Below are 18,900 nucleotides of genomic sequence, written 5' to 3'. Positions count from 1 at the left end.
AAAGTAATTAAAGTTTTGGGGATAGCTGTATTTTTTTTCCCCCTATTTGCAGAAGTTAAAGCGCCTCTCTGAAACGTTACAAACAGAAACTGGGTTTTTCCATTAAGCAGATCTAAGCCTAACCCAAGTTTACAGTTTGAATAGGCTCGCTTGCATTCTCGGCTTTCGAAGTGCTTCCATCGAAGGCTTTTCACCGCTTCATTTTGTTTCTCGTGGTTCGTAGGTAAGCACTGAATCGATTTTCGTTGTTCTGCTCTGAATCAAAATTGACTCCAATTGATAACTTGTTTTACTTCTCATGGATAATTTGATTTCAATTGATTCTTAAATGGTTACTTCCATGTCGTTGTTGAATGAATGAGAGTGATGTTAGAAGGATTTTTCCATATTGGTTTTGATCGTCATGTACTGAGGATTTTATAACGTGCTGTAATTGGTAGTGGTAGGTCCTCACTTGTGTGGGTATTTCCTCTGATAATTAAGTGGATTTTGATTTTTTAGCTAGTTACCCGGGAGTGTGTGTGTGCAAAGTGTAATAAGCAGGCTTAAATGGCATGCAATTCGGTATGGGTGGGTTTTGGATCCCTGAAGGAACCTGGTGCTTCTTGAATTACTTCTCTGGTGCAGTTCCCTATTTTAATAGGTGAACTTGCATTGTTCTTTGCATAATTTACTAAGAAAGTAGAGTTCTAGTCGAATCGAGGATTGATAAGAATGAGATATTCCTTCAATACAAATCTAATTTGTTTTTTCTGATAAGTTTCTTTTATTTTATTATAAATGTGTGTTTCTTTATGCTGAAAAGTGTGGATTGGTTCATTTGGTTGATAATATTCATGTAAAATATCGGGAAATGTGAGACTATGCATATGAATTTGTTGCTTTGAGAGTTTTGTTGATATAATGAAATTTAAGCCGACTATTGATTCTAATTTTTTATCATATGTATCCTATTGTTATCAATTTAGTGACACTGGCTTTCTATAATTTCATTTTTCCTATTGACATGCAGGTGAACTTAGTTGACCAGAGCTTGACAAAGGCAGAAAATTGTTTCAAAGTCTCTGTCTGGTGCGATGGTTTACATAACTGAGTGGGACAAATTTGTGGAGCAAAGCATTGAGTTGTTCCGTGCTGATCCTGATTCTGTAATTCTATTCTTTCAACGTTTTTCCATTTCTTAAAGTAACAGAAGCCTGAGAAACTTCATTCAGAATTTTGTTTTATTTTATGCTTATAAAAGCCTTTAATTGGTATATTTGCTCTATGTTCATGTTCAGTTGTGCAATAACCAATTGATTTTTTATAATTCAGTTTCATGATTGTACAAGTTATCCAACTTGTCCTTGTTGTTCTATTAACATCTACTGAAAAATGAAATCTGTTCAATTGTATTTGGAGCAGACACGGTATGTCATGAAGTACAGGCACTGCGATGGCAAGTTGGTACTCAAGGTCACTGATAACCGACAGGTATTTGTTCATTTTTCTAAAACAAAACAAATATATTTTCAATGTATTTTAATTTTTAAAGGCCAGTCTTATGTGCATGTTTGAGAGTGAAAATATGGATTGACATGAAATCATAATCTGATTCTTCAATAAAAAATGTGTTTATGGGTTTAAAGTGTTCAGCCAAGTTTATCCCCTAAGAGATAGGGTTAACTCGTTTCCTAATACAAAATCACGTAAAAATTTATTAGTTTGGAAATCTCGCAGTTCATGGTTGTCTAACTTTTGTGCCAACTTGATGAATGGTATGATTCGTTTTTTTTTCCTCCCTTATGAGTTTTGTGCCATGCTGAATTGCTTCCATGGGTGAATTACTTTGGATTGTTATTCCAAGGTCTTATAATCCATTTTGATAAAAATGCCCTACTTGTCGCAATTGCTGCACAACCCTTTCCTAATACTTGATCCCTCTCTCTGCCTTTGGTTGTTCCTCTCTTCCCTTGTAGTTCTCCCTCTCTACTCTAACTCATTGCATCCTCTCTTCCCTGTTGTTTCATGCTCTGTTCTCCTTCCAAAGTTACTGTAAATGTTAAAAAAGTGGAGGTGCTTGTAGAGTAAATTACACTAATCTCCCCTAAGGTTTCGTGAAATTACACAAGCACCTTCTTTTTAACATTTAATGTAAATTCCTTTTAGGGGTAGACGGTGTAATGGTTTTCAAATAATTACAGGGGGTTAGTGTAATGCATAAAGAATGTTATTATAAGATATTTTATCTATTGTTATAGTAATATATTTACTATTTCCCTTTATTACTTGTTTGGTTTGGATTAATTGAGGATTTATGTACTACTCTTCGTATAGGGCTATAAACACCCCATTTTGTTTTGCTTAAAAGACTAAATTGGTTTTCTTGTTTTTCTTTGGTGAGCATCAATGTCACGAACAATGCCAGAATGTGTTTCCAAATAATTTGGAATGAAAATTGAGTTTAAGGCTGATCAATGGGCTAACTGACCATTAAGTTAATGTTTTTGTTGAATTGAATGTCCCTTTCACTAGTCGCTTTATATAATTGATAATTTTAGAGAAATGTTAGCAATACACCAGGTAGTTAAACATGGGATTCTATTCAGGTAAAAAATTGGTGGAATTGTAACACAAAGCACAAAATTCTATAAGATTTATAAAATTCATACACATGCATATAACATAATAGAAAAAAAGTCATATAACACACCAAATATTTAATTAAGGTTAAGTTTATAATCATAGACTAATAAGCATATGAAAGTCACTGATTGAACCCTACAAGTCATAAATAACAAACAAAGCAACATAAAAATTATTGCAGTAGCCAATGCCATATCTACCAATCATGTCACATTTTTGCAAAAACTGAATTTCTAATAACATTGAACGAGATGGCACATGAGCGTCACTCCAAACTAATGCACTCATCTTATGGTGACAGAAAATAGGTCTGAGTGAAGTGTGAATAGTGGATTTAGTAACACTATAGAGTCGAGCATCAATCTTTATCCATTTTTCACTATTTTATGTAGGAACAAATTCAACTGTGGTAGTGAAATGGGATTTGTAGTCCAACCCGCTTAACCATAACCCGATATCGGAAGCCTAGTGGAATAATTAGACCTGTCCATCTTCTCAATCAATAGTAACAATATGGTTAGAAAAGAGGAGAGAATCCGTTTTGGAGAGGGAAAAGTAGATGGAACCACACCAAATGAACTCCAATGGAGCTGCCACCACAGGGGTAGGAGTACATGAAGGAAGTGATGTGGGCGAAGGTTAGTAAGTTGTCAGGCGTCACCATGTGCTAGTCTGAGTTGCCACTGCTATGGGAGAAAAGTCATGTGTGAGGGGGCATGGATGGATGGCTCATCTCGGTATTTGGATGGTATTTGGATGTTTGGATGAATCAGCGTGGCACAATCCCAACCTTGTGTTTGCCAAAGAAAATTGTGGTCGTTAGAAACTCATCGGAAGTAGTGTTGAAATAGTGAAAGCGAACCTGTGAAAGGTTTGCAAAAAGAAATCCTTGGAAGACAAGTGGGTTTATCTGGCCAACACGGTTCTTGAATAAAGACCCTAGATATTATGTTAAACTTTAGAAAAGAGAGAAGAGTTGACCTAAACATGTGTGTTTCTAAGACAACATGAGTGTTTTAATTATATTGAGAAAAAAAGAATCAATGCTATAAATAGATGAAATTCAGTATCCTCTAATAAAAAATATATGATAAGGGAATAAATAAAAGACGGTCCTAATATTACGTATATAATTCTAGATATTATTATATATGATGGACTTCTTATTTCTATAACTATAACAATACACTTCAAGTTACCCATTGGTTTTTCAGTTGGGGTGCCCCTTTTTTTAGTTTTGAGGTGGTATATAACTCTGCCAATAAAATTATTCTATCATACTTCTATGTACAAGAATATAATACGTATATAAGAAAATAATATACTAATAAAAATCTCATGATTGTTGGTGGTGAAAATTGAATTTAGCCGCAGTATGCGCTCTCGTTTTAATTAGAACAGAATCTGTTACATATATATGACCGGTGTGGATGATTTGCAATAATTATATTCCTTGCAATGCATCATTTTGCATTGTTTTATGATTGACTACCTCTTACATTATTAGCCTCATAATCTCAATTTCAAATTGTGAATTGTTGTACATTCTACAGTGTCTAAAGTATAAGACAGACCAAGCACAAGAAGCTAAGAAGATGGAAAAACTGAACAATATGTTCTTTGCTTTGATGGCCCGTGGTCCTGATGGTATGTCTTACTCTAAGCTGTTAATGTGACGATGCTTTAACTAAAAAGAATTCTCTGAAACATTCGTGTTTGCTAAATTGTCAAAGACATGCTTTTGAGAATAAGATACGATACCACTCTGTATAATATTCGCGTATGGTTTACATTTATTGTGTTTTGGATATTCTCTCTGGTGCTGAGATTTCTTTTTACATTCTCTCTACTTATAATTCTGCAGTTGATCTATCAGAAGTCACTGGAAAAGAGCAAATGGATGCTCAACCGAGCAAGAAAGGAAGAGGAAGGAAGCAATAACTTGCCCTTTGCGAGACATGATGGTTTTATGAGTCAGGAGGACTTCCTAAGAATTTGAACAGTTATACTTTTTCCCGACCTGATGATTACTTCTTCAGATTCTTATGATGAAAGTGGTTATATTTTGAAGTTTTGAAGTCTCAATTTCTGATCTTTGGCAGTTGAGTATTACAGAATTTAGTTATATCACCAAGATCAGCTATGCATCGTTACCGTTATTGAATCCAATGGTGCAACGAAATAATTAAGTGGAACATATAATTTTAAATCCAATGGTGACATTCTCTCTAAGCTAGTTATATCTGATAGGAACAATATAAAAATGAGTTGGTTTTGAATCCAATGGTCCAACGAAACCATTGTGTCAGCAGTTCATCATCAAACTATAATTTTCTTACTAACTTAGCAACTAAAAGAGATGGCTGTGTGCATCTAAATGAGACTGGTGGCCAAATTCTTGAAGCTACTACAGGCGAAAGGCTATTAGATGCTATTGATTACTTGTTATAGGTATGGAATTTTGCTCTATATTTGGCACGCATATAAGGCCCACTAATAAAGAAAGCTTTTGTATAAATAGGTTAGTTTAGTAAAGATTTTTGTCAATTAGAATTATGCTAGAAGTAGTTTTAAAATAATTAAATAAAGCAATAATCTAAAATCAATTATAGTTAGTATATTTTTAATTAGTGGAAGCAAAGTTTTACACTTGGCCGTACATTGTTTTGGAAGTTTAAACCCGCTTTTAGTTTAATAATTGTGAACATATAATTTTAATACCTATACAAATTCAATACATTTGGTCCTCTTCATTTTTTAAAATTAAGCAATTTCAATCTATGATTTATATATGGTATAGTTATTAACAAAATGTTGACGTGTTCATTAGTGATAATAGTATTACTTATTAAGAATAAAAAGAATAAATATAGGACTAATATCCCTAATGTAAATACACACAGACAATAATAATAGAATAACAAAATATAGGATTGTTTGTTTATGGATGAAAATAATAACAATAATAGAAACTATGTGCTAAACACGTTACATTCAATATTCCTGCTTAAGCTAGTGTATATAGGTTCATATAATGATTTAGTAACTATATATGGTAACTGATAATTCGAATCAACAAACTGAGTCTTGATGTCTTCAAACACAATCTTTTCTCGAATAAAATGACAATAAATTTTAATATGTTTGATCTTTTTTTGGCCCTTTCATGAAAGATAAAATTTGAACTAATATGAAGAACAACCTGATTATCACATACGAGTGTTATTTGAGTGACCTCTCCAAATTGTAAGCTCACAGCTCGTTAAGGCCATAACTCTATTCTACTTCAGCACTAGATCATGCCACAACATTTTGTTTCTTGTTCTTCCAAGAAATCCAATTATCACCAATACAAACACAACATTCGAAAGTTGATATTTTATTAAATGGAGATCCCATCCAATCAGCATATGAATAACATACAACCTTAGTATGATTATTGTGACCATATAATAAGTATTTCTCAGGAGAACCTTTATTGTACTTCAATATACAAATGACTCTATTCCAATGATCAACACACGGGAAATTAAGGAATTGACTCACCACACTAACTGCAGATGAAATATCATGATGAGTAATAGTAAGATAGTTTAATTTTTCAACTAGTTCTATGCTTCTTAGGATCTGAGAGAGGCTCTCCCTTACTAGGTAGGAGTTTGACATTAGGATCCATAGATGTGTCAACATATTTTGAATTCATTAATCCAGTTTCCTCCAAAATATCCAATGAATACTTCCTTTGAGAGATAACAATACCATTGTTGGATTGTTCTACCTCAATTCCCAAGAAATATCTAAATTTTCCAAGATTTCTGGTCTGAAAGTGGTAACAAAATATGCTGTTTTATTTAAGAGATGTCATGGAGATCACTACTTGTAAGAATAATATCATCAACATATACTATGATATAGATACACCTATCACTTGAGTGACGATAAAAAAAATGAATTATATGTCTCACTGCGAGTCATACCAAATTGTTAAACAACACTACTACACTTTAAAAACTAGGCCCTGAGAGACTGCTTGAGGTCATATAAAGATTTGCGAAGATGAGATAACAGAATAGAAGACTCCCTTTGAGTAACAAAACTAAGAGGTTGCACCATATATATTTCTTACTGCAAGTCCCATTAAGAAAAACATTTTTGACATCCAGTTGATAAAAATGTCATATTTGAAGAGTTGTCATGGCTATGAATAAGCCAACAAAAGCCATTTTTTGCCACTGGAGAAAACATATGAACATAGTCTAAACCAAAATTTGTGTATAACCTTTAGCGACAAGATGGACTTTGAGATGATCAATAGTACCATCAAGACCAATTTTGATAGCAAAAACCCACCTGTAACCAAAAATAGATTTTCCAGAAGGTAAAGGAACAAGTTCCCAAGTTCTACTAGTCTGAAGAGCACTTATTTCATCAAGCATTGCCTGACACCAACCATGATGAATTAATGCATCACCTATAGACTTTGGAATGGACACATAAGAAATAGACGAAAAACATGTATAAAATCAATATAATACGGAGAAAGATTATGGGTATAACGTATACCTTTATAGAGGGTAGTGGGAATTTTAGGTTCGACCATCAAAGCAAAAAAGGGCAAAAGATCTGACACTAGAAGAGAGTCATCCTATGGAAGACTGATAATGATTGTAAACTTGAAGTGGTGTTGGAGGAGGAGAATCTTTAGGCACACTAGCCAATAAATTGATGTGAGTTGATTGCTATTACACATGTTTTTATTGTTTTCACTTGGATTAATATGAGATTAGCAAGATAAGGTGAAACTCAGTGAAGATTGTCACTGGACACGAAATAAACCACGTGATTAAGTAAGTGTGAAGGTTGTCTTCAAAAGAGCAAATAGAAAAACACACACACACACACACTCTATGATGAATGATGAACACAAAATTAAAACAAGACAATTGAGAATGACATGAATGAATTAAAATGGAAGAGAATGTGAACAACAAAATGAAAGAGTAATGGTGGAATAATGAAAGGAAAGAAGGAAATAGATAAGGAAACTTATAGATATGGAGATATGGAGTTGATTCATGCCACTTGGGGGAAGAAGCTCCAAGATGAGTGAGGAAGTGAGTCGCCACTTGCAGCCATCTCTGCCAATATAAGACTCAGAGGATTGTTAGAACACTCATGATTTCACTCAAGCAGAGTTTCTTTACTATTAATTCAATGTTAATTACAAGAGGCAAGACACTCTATTTATAGCCCTTGGTGCCTTGCTGAGCAAGATAGGAAGGGAATGGGCGACACATGACAAGAGGCTTCTAGAATCTAGGTTTAGCAAAAAGGTATCACACACATGGAGAAGCCTTCTAGAAACTAGGTTAAAAGTGAGCACATGGGGAAAGGGCGACACATGGGACCTATTCTAGAAGCTAGGTCAAAATGTGGGCTTTGGCATAAGCCCAATTTATGCTAATTAAATCCTAATCTACTGAAATAAAAAGTAAGGAAAATAAATGGTGCTCAGGTCCAATCATGTGGGCTCTGCTCCTGGTAATCCTTTGAGGTATCATAGGTTCTGAGTCACTAGCTATGGACTAAGTCTGACTTAGTCTTGGGTCCTTGTCATGCTCTTGGTCATCCTTTTGGAAGGTTGGGCTAGCTCAGTGGGTGCTTTATCAATCAGGGTTTCATCATGCTCCTCGGGTTGGAGAGAATTCGTCCACGACTTTGAAACACCTGCATAAAAAGGAGTTAGACCCATGACATTAAAATAATTACTCCCTAAATATGTGTTAGGCAGATCTAACTCATAAGCATTATCATCGATCCTTTTAAAGATCTGAAAGGGACCGTCACCACGAGGAAGGAGTTTAGATTTTCTTTGAGTAGGAAAATGATCCTTTCTCAAGTGAAGCCATACCCAATCCCCAGGATCAAAGATCATTTCTTTGTGCCCCTTATTTGGATGTTGAGCATACTTTCCTACCTTCCTTTCTATTTTTCACTTGAGGTTTTGGTGCAAGTTTTTAATAAATGTAGCTTTTCCAAAACCATCTTTGCACAACACCTCATCAAGTACAAAAATAGGAAGTAGGTCAAGAGGTGTAAGGGGATTGAACCCATACACAACCTCAAAAGGGGTGTGAGAAGTAGTAGAATTAACTACTCTATTATAAGCAAACTCAATATGAGGAAGTAAGTCCTCCCACACCCAAGGATTCCCATAAATAAGGCATCTCAACACTTGTGACAAATTTCTATAGACCACTTCTGTTTGTCCGTCTATTTGGGGATGAAAAGCAGTAGAAAACATCAGTTTAGTGCCAAGTTTGCCCCACAACATTTTTCAAAAGTGAATTAAGAACTTAGAGTCTCTGTCAGATACTATACTTCTAGGAAGCCCATGCAATCTAACAACTTCCTTAAAGAAGAGATTGACAATATTACAAGCATCATCTACTTTATGGCAAGATAGAATTCATCTCCTTAGATGTTTTGGGAAGCCCTAGAATAAAGTCCATTGAAATATCTACCCAAGGCATGTCAAGGATGGGGAGAGGGGTATATAAACCATGGGGTTGAACCCTAGACTTAGCTTTCCTACATGCTATGCATTTATCACAAAAATTGAGTACAAATTTTTGCATGTTGGACCAAAAGAATTGTTCATGCAAGGTATCTAAGGTTTTTGCTACCCCAAAATGTCCCATTAATCCACCGTCATGTGCCTCCTTAACAATAGATTTTCTCAAAGACATTGGGGTACACAAAGTCTTTTTCCTTTAAATAGTGAACGAAACATGTAGACCAAAAACTTTAGGTGGTAAGGGATGAAGAGGTTCATGAGGAAATAAAATAAAATGACGAATTTTATTCTTTAAATCTGAATATGACATATGATTAATTAGATAACATTCACTAAGAACAAAATCACCCTAAAAAATGTTAAAGAACATCACCATGAATTAAAATAGTGAGTAGTTTCAACAAGATGTCTATTCTTGTGCTCAACTACCCCATTTTGTTGAGGGGTATAAGCACATAAGGTTTGATGAAGAATGCCATGATATTTCATAATAGTGGTGAAAGAATGTGAAAGATACTCACAAGCATTATCACTCTGTAAGGTTCAAAAGGAAACTCCAAATTAATTTTTACTTTCTTTATAGAAAGATTAAAATATAGAAAACAACTCAAAACCTGTTTTCACTAAAATTAACGAAGTACATATTGAATAATCATCAATAAAAGTTATAAAATACGAAAACTCTAAATTAAACTTAATACGACTTGGTCCCCAAATGTGAGAATGAACTAAGGAAAAAGGAGACAAAGCATGTTGTAAGACATTACTAGGAAAAGACTAGGATGACCTAACCGAGCATGAATGAGAGATAAAAAATCCATAATCATGCCAACATGTGTAGAGGTCTGTAGGTAATAAAGACCACGAGACTCACATCTAGTGTCAATCATGTTGAACAAGATGCTTTGATGACTTCCAAATCCAACATTGAAGACTTGAAGAATTTGTTGTTGTGTGTGTAGTTAGGTAGATTTTGAGTTGTTAATTTGCACTTAGTAATTATCCAAGTTCATATGATTTGAATTCACTTTTGAAAGTTTTGTTTTTCAAAAGTTTTGTTTTTCAAATTTGTGCTAATTTTAGTTAGTTGTTTATGTTAGAATATATGGCTTTAAACTAGAGAGGGGGGGGGGGGGGGGTTGAATTGTTTAAAGAGGGTTTTCGAAAACTTTTAAGCCTTGAATGAAATTACTTCGAGAATACCTTTATTGAGAAATTAGTTTTTCAAAACACAAAGCTAAAAGCACAACATCAGTAAAACAATCGGTTGTTTATACCAATTTACAAAAACAAAACTGAATTTAAAGAGTTAGGGATAGAGAGAATGCACACAAATGTTTATACTGGTTCACTCTAAACCCAGAGCTACATCCAGTCTTCTCAGAAACCACTGAGGAATTCCACTAAGCAATCAAACCTAGATCACTTACACCACAACCAAGAAAGTGACCTTGATCCCCTCAAGACACACACTTCTCTTGGCCAACACACCAACACTAAGAATGCTGATCTTGATCCCCTCAAGAACACATAACACTTCTCAGCAAAACACGCAAATAAACTTGTTCAACAAAATACAAGGATTACACTTGTTACAGAAGCAAATCTGAAATTAATACAAGCAGAAATCCTATCTCACACTCTTTGATCAATCTCAATCTCTAAGCAATCTTAACTCTTTGAAAAACTCAAAACTTGTGTTAAAATCTTATTACTCAAATCTGTTTTTCTGAATATATTCAAAGATACTGTTTGTTATCAAATCTTAACAAACTTATTCATTGCATTTAAAAGATTGGTCAAAGCATTAAAGACCGAAGCGTAATAAGTTAAAACATTTAAAGCTCAGTCAAAGCTAAAACAGTTTTTCTGTTATAGTACCAAAACAAACAATCGGTTGTTTCCTCGAATCAATCGGTTGTTTTGGTTTTAACAGTTCAACCATTTGAAAAACAGTTTTCAATCTTTTCTAAAAACATCTAAGTATAAAACAATCGGTTGTTTCGACAAAACAATCATATGTTTTTCACTTAGTTTGAAAAACACTTTTCTTTTAAAAGATTGAGAATGCCTATGCTTTGGATTCAATCTAGAGTGGATTACAAAACTCAAACTACCCCAGATCCTAACTAAGACAGCTCAGCAACAACAAGCACAACCTTGCCTTCAACATCCTTCAAAGGGTTTGGATTCTTCAAAGCTTGAACACTACTTGGTTTAACAATCTCCCCCTATTTGATGAAGACAAATCCCTGGTGCTTGTGTTTGATCTGATTGAATCTGAAGCAGTACCTGCAAAACTAGCATATATACAGTCTAATGCTTCTTACAACAACAGGTTAGATTTTCACACAATTAAAGTGTAAAACCTGAAAAACAATCGGTTGTTTACTCGAAACAATCGGTTGTTTCTATCAGCAGCAGCAGAAAATAGTTTTATATCCGAGATTTTAACAGGTTACACAGTTTCAGATAAAGATATACAAGAACCAATTAATTCTCCCCCTATTTGTTTTCACAAATAGACTTTAGCATGTATCAAAACAAATTTAGGAGAGATTATTAAGATCAAGGATACCTAACTCATTTCTTAGGAAGAAAAACCTCTCTTTTGGTTAAGGTTTCGTGAAGATGTCAGCTAACTGCAGTTTGGTCTCCACAAACTTCACTTCACAGTTCCCATTGTTTACATGATCCCTGATGAAATGATGCCTTATCTCAATATGTTTGGTCCTTGAGTGCTGAATCTGATTTTTGGATAAATTGATGGCACTTGTTTTATCACACATCAAAGGAACCTTGCTGATTTGTAATCCAAAGTCTGCAAGTTGTTGTTTGAGCCACATAATCTGTGCACAACAACTTCCAGCAGAAATATACTAAGCCTCAGCAGTAGAGAGAGCAACACACGCTTGCTTCTTGCTATGCCATGAGATTAGGCTTGAGTCAAGAAGGTGGCAAGTGCCACTTGTGCTCTTTCTATCTAGCTTGCAACCTGCAAAGTCAGAATCTGAATAACCAGTTAAATGAATTGGAGAGTGAGAAGGATACCATAACCCAACAGATGATGTTCCTTTAAGATATTTCAGAATTCTTTTTGCAGCTTTGAAGTGTGACTCTTTAGGATTTGCTTGATATCTTGCACATAGACATACCATAAACATGATGTCCGGCCTACTAGCTGTTAGATAAAGCAAAGAGCCAATCAATTCTCTGTATTTTGTTTGATCTACATTCTTTCCAGCAGCATCAGCATCCATGTAACAGCTTGATGGCATTGGAGTGCTTGCTTCTTTGCAACTCTCCATTTCAAATTTCTTGAGGATCTCCTTGCAATACTTTGATTGACATAGAAAGATCCCATCCTTTGTTTTCTTAACCTGCAATCCAAGAAAGAAAGACAGTTCTCCCATCATAGACATTTCAAACTCACCTTTCATTGCAGCCACAAATTCTTCACACAAACTATCTTGTGTAGCACCAAAGATGATGTCATCAACATAGATTTGCACACGAATTATTTCTACATTTGAATTTTTGATGAAGAGAGTTTTGTCTACCATTCCCCTTTCATAACCATGAGATAGCAGAAAGTTGCTAAGCCTCTCATACCACTGTCTTGGAGCTTGCTTCAGTCCATACAAAGCTTTCTTCAACTTGAAGACATCGTTGGGATATTTATGATCTTCAAAGCCCGGTGGTTGATCTACATAAACTTCCTCATTGATGTAGCCATTCAAGAAGGCACTCTTGACATCCATTTGGAAGAGTTTGAAACCACTCATACAAGCAAATGGCAACAGCAGCCTTACAACCTCCAATCTAGCAACAGGAGCAAAGGTTTCACCATAATCTATGCCCTCCTCTTGATTGTAGCCCTTGGCAACTAGCCTTGCTTTGTTCCTTGTGATCACACCATCTTCATCTAACTTGTTCCTGAAAACCCATTTCGAACCAATAATGTTCATTTCATCAGTTCTAGGGCCAAGAAACCATACCTCATTCCTTGCAAACTGATTCAACTCCTCATGCATAGCTTCAACCCATTTCTCATCCTTGAGAGCTTCATCAATAGACTTTGGCTCAATTTGAGAGAAGAAAGCTGTGTGCCTGCAGAAGTTTGAGATGGAGCTACGTGTGGAGACACCTTCCTTTATTTGCCCTATGATGTTTTCCACTGACAGATCTATAGGAATCCTCCACTCTTTGGGCAGCTCACTCTGTTGTAGAATTTCAATCGGTTGTTTCTGCGAATCAACCTGTTGTTTTTCTGCACAGATTTCCAGCTTCTCCAAATTGATGCTCTGTTCATCTTCTTCAACACTGGTCTTTGGGATTTGATTGTTTCTACAATCTACCTCATCAAAGACAACATGAACTGATTCTTCTACAGTCATCAACCTCTTGTTGTAGATTCTATATGCATGACTTGTGAGAGAATACCCTATGAAGATGCCAATATCCGCTTTCTCATCAAACTTCCCTAGATTTTCCTTTCCATTGTTAAGAACGAAACAGTTGCAGCCAAAAACTCTGAGATGACTGATGTTAGGCTTCCTTCCATTGAAGAGTTCATAAGGAGTCTTATTTATAATAGGTCTTATAAGCACTTTATTCATCACATAACAGGAAATGCTTACTGCATCCGCCCAAAATTACTTAGGAAGAGATGATTCACTGAGCATTGTTCTTGCTAGCTCTTCAAGACACCTGTTCTTCCTCTCTACCACACCATTCTGCTGTGGAGTTCTTGGAACAGAGAAGTTGTGAAGAATCCCCATCTTCTCACAGAATTTGATGAACTTCTCATTTTGTAATTCTCCTCCATGATCACTTCTAATAGAGCCTATGTTGTTGTTCTTTGTATTTTGCAACCTTCTTGCTAGCTTCTTGAATGCAGAAAAGACATCACTCTTTGATTCCAAGAAAAGAGTCCAAGTGTACCTAGAAAAATCATCAACAATAACAAAAGCATAATAATTTCCACCAAGACTCATAGTTCTTGAGGGTCCAAAGAGATCCATGTGAAGAAGTTCAAGAGGTTTTAAAGAAGAAACAACGTTTTTTATTTTGAAAGAACTTTTCACTTGTTTCCCTTTTTGACATGCTTCACAAATGTGATCCCTCTCAAACTTGAGCTTTGGTAGCCCAATCACAAGATCCTTTGAAATTAACTTGTTCAAGTGATTCATGTGAATATGAGCAATTCCTCTGTGCCAAAGCCAAGATTCATCTTGCTTGGATAGAAGACATCCAATTGAACATGGTGAAGAGATATCTAGAAGATACACATTATTGACTCTCTTACCTACCAACATTACCTCTTTGGTGTTGGGTAGACAGATTTCACATGTGTTTGACTTGAACATCACTTGATATCCCTTGTCACATAGTTGGCTAATGCTCAACAGATTATGCTTTAGGCCTTCTACATAGAGCACATCATGGATGACCAAGATGTCTTTGTCTCCTATGGATCCTCTCTGATGTGATTCCAATAGCCACATAGAACAAGATTCTTGACACTTTGAGGAATCACCTTGAGCTGGAAAATATAGAGGCACTTTCTTAGAAGTTGGATCATGGTTCTAAGTCAAGAACTCACCAATAACAAGTACCAAATCCCAAACTCATTTGGATGAACCAAATATTGTCAAATTGAATCAACAAAGGAAATTAAAAAGAAGAGACCGAACAGAATTGAATTAAAATCAAATGTACCGAACAGAATTAAGAAACAAACAGAATATAGGTGCTGGAAAATTAGAAGAACCGAAACAACAACAACTCAAAACACAAGGCAACATGAACAAATTGAAGAAGAAGAAAGGAAGGAGAAGCGAATGCTCATGAAGATGGAGGAATGGTTGGATGATCACGCCACTAGAAGAATGGATGCTCCTAGATGAGTGTGCAAGCCGCCACTTGAGGAAACCATGGTCCTTCAAGATAAGACTAGAGTAGAAGCTCAAAAGCTCTCCAAATGCTCACTCCAATTTTGAGTATAGTTTCTTTAGATAAATTCAAATCTGAATTTTACAAAGGAAGCACCTCTATTTATAGCCTAAGGTGCTGAAAAATAGGTGGGAAATTTCAAATAAACTCATTTGAAATTCCCACCAAAAACAAGTCACATGGGAGGTGTGACCTTTTTCTACTATGACACCTCCCAAAAACTACACCTACACCACTCTCCTAAGTCACATGGACAATGTGACTTTATTTTACATTTTCACACACCTTTATTTAATAACCAAACCTCCTAAAACTATACAAGAGTATTTCAAAGCTTGGCCTTGCCCCTCATGGGATGGACTTGGGCTCTTTGGGCTTTGGCCTTCTTGGGCTTGGGCTTGGGCTTGGGCTTTGGGCTTGGGCCTCATCTTTATTTTATTTCTTCTTTTAATTTTGAGAAGACTAGAAGGAAGAACTTCAAATGTGAGGGTGGATGTCCTCTTCCTCCATTAATAAAAGCCTCCTTTATTTGATTCTCATCACTCTCCCAAGAATCCTTCCTTTGTTGTTGTCCCCATAGGTGACATGTCCTTCTTGCTTAAAGGGGATGCTCAGGAACTTTGATTTATCTCCTGTGATGTGCTTGGAACATCCACTGTCCAAGTACCATTGTTGCTTGCTCTCCTCCAAGATTTCCTACAAAGAAAATTTTCAAGTACAAAGATTTGGTCCCCTTATGAATGTGGGTCCATTTGGTTTACATTCATCAATTAAATCTTTATTACACTTAGGGATCCACTTCATAAAACCCTTAGGAACAACATATTTTCTGATTTTACAGAACCTCACAAAATGACCTCTTTTCATGCAATAAAAGCATGTAACAATCAGTTGTTTCGATGGTCCAATCGATTGTTTTTCTGGCATTTTCGAAAATGATTTTGAAAATCTATCTTGCTTGTTTTGTGGATTAAAACCCAATCCAGCTTTTCCAAAAACACAATTTTGAGATGCCAAGACATTCTCAAAGTTGGATTGACCTTTAGACAGCTTATCCACAGTTTTAACAAGATAGTGGATCTTATTTTCAAGATTTTCGCAATTTTCACAAACAAGAGTATCACACTTGCAAGAGGAGTTTTTGTAGATGATTTCAAGGTTTTCAAAATCTGTTTTTGAATTTTCTAATTCCTCTTCCAGTGTTTTTAATCTGTTTTCAAGCCAGCTATTCTTTTTCCTTTAACCGATTGTTCAAGAGGGCCAATCGGTTGGCTTCTTCATGCGTTTCTTGAAAGGCTTGAAGTAATTGACCATAATTTTCAGAGTTTGAGGAGTTTGATGAACTTACACTACTTGAGTCATCCTCCTTTCTGGCCATGAAGCAAAGGTTGAAGCTCTTCTTATTTTGCCTTCTTTTCCTTCTTGCTTGACTCTTTGACATTGCCTCCTTTGGTTCATTGTTTCCATGAAGAGCCTTGAGAGTGTCCCACATATCTTTAGCAGTTTTGCATTTTGATATCCTGAAAAACTCATTAGTATCTAGTGCAGAAGCTATTATGTTTTGAGCAGTACAATCAAGCTTGGCCATTTTACATTCATCATTGGTCCATTGAGACCAATGTTTTGCAATTAAAGAACCATTCTTTTTAAACTTTGGAATGTAAGGACCATTCTCAATTGAATTCCAAATTCCTTGATCAATAGATTCCACAAAGATTTTCATTATAGCTTCCTAATATTTGTAATTCAATCCACAGAATAAAGGAGGTTTGTAGATTGAAGCACCTTCCTCAAAAGATTGTTTTCCAGCCATAGAATTTTTTTATGGATCAATTTGAATAACTTTCAAGAACCAAGCTCTGATACCAATTGTTAGAATATATGGCTTTAAACTAGAGGGCGGGAGGGGGGGGGGGGGTGAATTGTTTAAAGAGGGTTTTCGCAAACTTTTAAGCCTTGAATGAAATTACTTCGAGAATACCTTGATTGAGAAATCAGTTTTTCAAAACACAAAGCTAAAAGCACAACACCAGTAAAACAATCGGTTGTTTCGCAGAAACAATCGGTTGTTTATACCAGTTTACAAAAACAAAACTGAATTTAAAGAGTTAGGGATAAAGAGAATGCACACAGATGTTTATACTGGTTCACTCTAAACCCAGAGCTACATCCAGTCTTCTCAGAAACCACTGAGGAATTCCACTAAGCAATCAAACCTAGATCACTTACACCATAACCAAGAAAGTGACCTTGATCCCCTCAAGACACACACTTCTCTTGCCCAACACACCGACACTAAGAATGTTGATCTTGATCCCCTCAAGAACACACAACACTTCTCAGCAAAACACACAAATAAACTTGTTCAACAAAATACAAGGATTACACTTGTTACAGAAGCAAATCTAAAATCAATACAAGCAGAAATCCTATCTCACACTCTTTGATCAATCTCAATCTCTAAGCAATCTCAACTCTTTGAAAAACTCAAAACTTGTGTTAAAATCTTATTACTCAAATCTAATTTTCTAAATATATTCAAAGATATTGTTTGTTATCAAATCTTAACAAACTTATTCATTGCATTTAAAAGATTGGTCAAAGCATTAAAGACTGGAGCGTAATCAGTTAAAACATCTAAAGCTCAGTCAAAGCTAAAACAGTTTTTCTGTTATGGTAACAATCGGTTGTTTCCTCGAATCAATCGGTTGTTTTGGTTTTAACAGTTTAACCATTTGAAAAACAGTTTTCAATCTTTTCTAAAAACATCTAAGTATAAAACAATCGGTTGTTTCGACAAAACAATCATATGTTTTTCACTTAGTTTGAAAAACACTTTTCTTTTAAAAGATTGAGAATGCCTATGCTTTGGATTCAATCTAGAGTGGATTACAAAACTCAAACTACCCCAGATCCTAACTAAGACAGCTCAGCAACAACAAGCACAACCTGGCCTTTAACATCCTTCAAAGGGTTTGGATTCTTCAAAGCTTGAACACTACTTAGGTCAACATTTTCATGTTTTAAATCAGTTGAAAAAGCTTATATTCAAAGTCTGGTGACTACAACAAGTTTTTCAATAGGTTGATCTATCACGAGAAACGATTGAATTACACTTAGAGTTTTTGAAAAGATTTAAAAAATGATTTGTTTTGTTTTATATTTTATGTAAAGAAAAAACAATTGATTATTTTAATAAAAGAACTAGCATTTTATATTCAGTTTTATAACAAAAAAAATCAATCAGTTTGTTTTTGAAATCAATCAAGTGTTTTTAACAAAATTTTGTTATGTTTTTCAAACTATTTTTAAATGCTTTTAACATATTTCAATTAATGATCAAACTATTTTAACCTCTTTTTAAAGTTTATATAAAGACTGGTTTATGATCATTTAAAAAAGAAGAAGATTTTTGATAAAAACGTTTTCAAGAGAAGATCAAACAACTTTTAGTCATTCTTGGAGTCTTGGATCATTGCTTGTGTGTGAAATGTTAGAATGGATGGCTTTAAACTAGAGGGGGGTGAATTGTTTAAAGAAGATTTTCGCAAACTTTGAAAACAAGAATGAATTTTTCTCAGGAAACAATTGATAAGAAATTCAGTTTACCAAAAACAGCAAACAAAACAATAATACCAGAAAAACAATCGGTTGTTTCACAGAAACAATCGGTTTTTTATACCAGTAAACAACAAACAAAACTGAATTTTAAGAGATAGGGATAGAGAGATTGTACACAGATG

The 18,900-nt window shown here is 35.0% G+C and overlaps 1 protein-coding gene across 1 annotated transcript; it reads left to right on the top strand.

Moving 5' to 3' along the window:
• Positions 1–4,710, top strand: LOC137825693 (Signal recognition particle, SRP9/SRP14 subunit). Its single transcript, XM_068631429.1, has 5 exons — positions 1–223; positions 1,013–1,148; positions 1,405–1,473; positions 4,179–4,272; positions 4,490–4,710. Exons 2-5 carry the CDS (start codon positions 1,077–1,079, stop codon positions 4,564–4,566), a joined length of 312 nt encoding a protein of 103 aa, XP_068487530.1. The 5' UTR covers positions 1–223; positions 1,013–1,076; the 3' UTR covers positions 4,567–4,710.
• The last annotated feature ends 14,190 nt before the right edge of the window (positions 4,711–18,900 follow it).

The sequence above is a fragment of the Phaseolus vulgaris genome, chromosome 8 (assembly GCF_051622355.1).
Source record: "Phaseolus vulgaris cultivar YP4 chromosome 8, ASM5162235v1, whole genome shotgun sequence".
In the NCBI taxonomy this organism is placed as follows: domain Eukaryota; kingdom Viridiplantae; phylum Streptophyta; class Magnoliopsida; order Fabales; family Fabaceae; genus Phaseolus; species Phaseolus vulgaris.
Note: the sequence above shows the minus strand (reverse complement) of the source record. Positions and strands in the feature narration are given on the sequence as shown.

Excerpts from the sequence above, each read along its gene's own strand:
- LOC137825693 (XM_068631429.1), top strand. The coding sequence starts at position 1,077 with ATGGTTTACATAACTGAGTGGGACAAATTTGTGGAGCAAAGCATTGAG. Across the intron at positions 1,149-1,404 it reads TCCGTGCTGATCCTGATTCT|ACACGGTATGTCATGAAGTA; the intron begins GTAATTCTATTC and ends TATTTGGAGCAG. Across the intron at positions 1,474-4,178 it reads AGGTCACTGATAACCGACAG|TGTCTAAAGTATAAGACAGA; the intron begins GTATTTGTTCAT and ends TACATTCTACAG.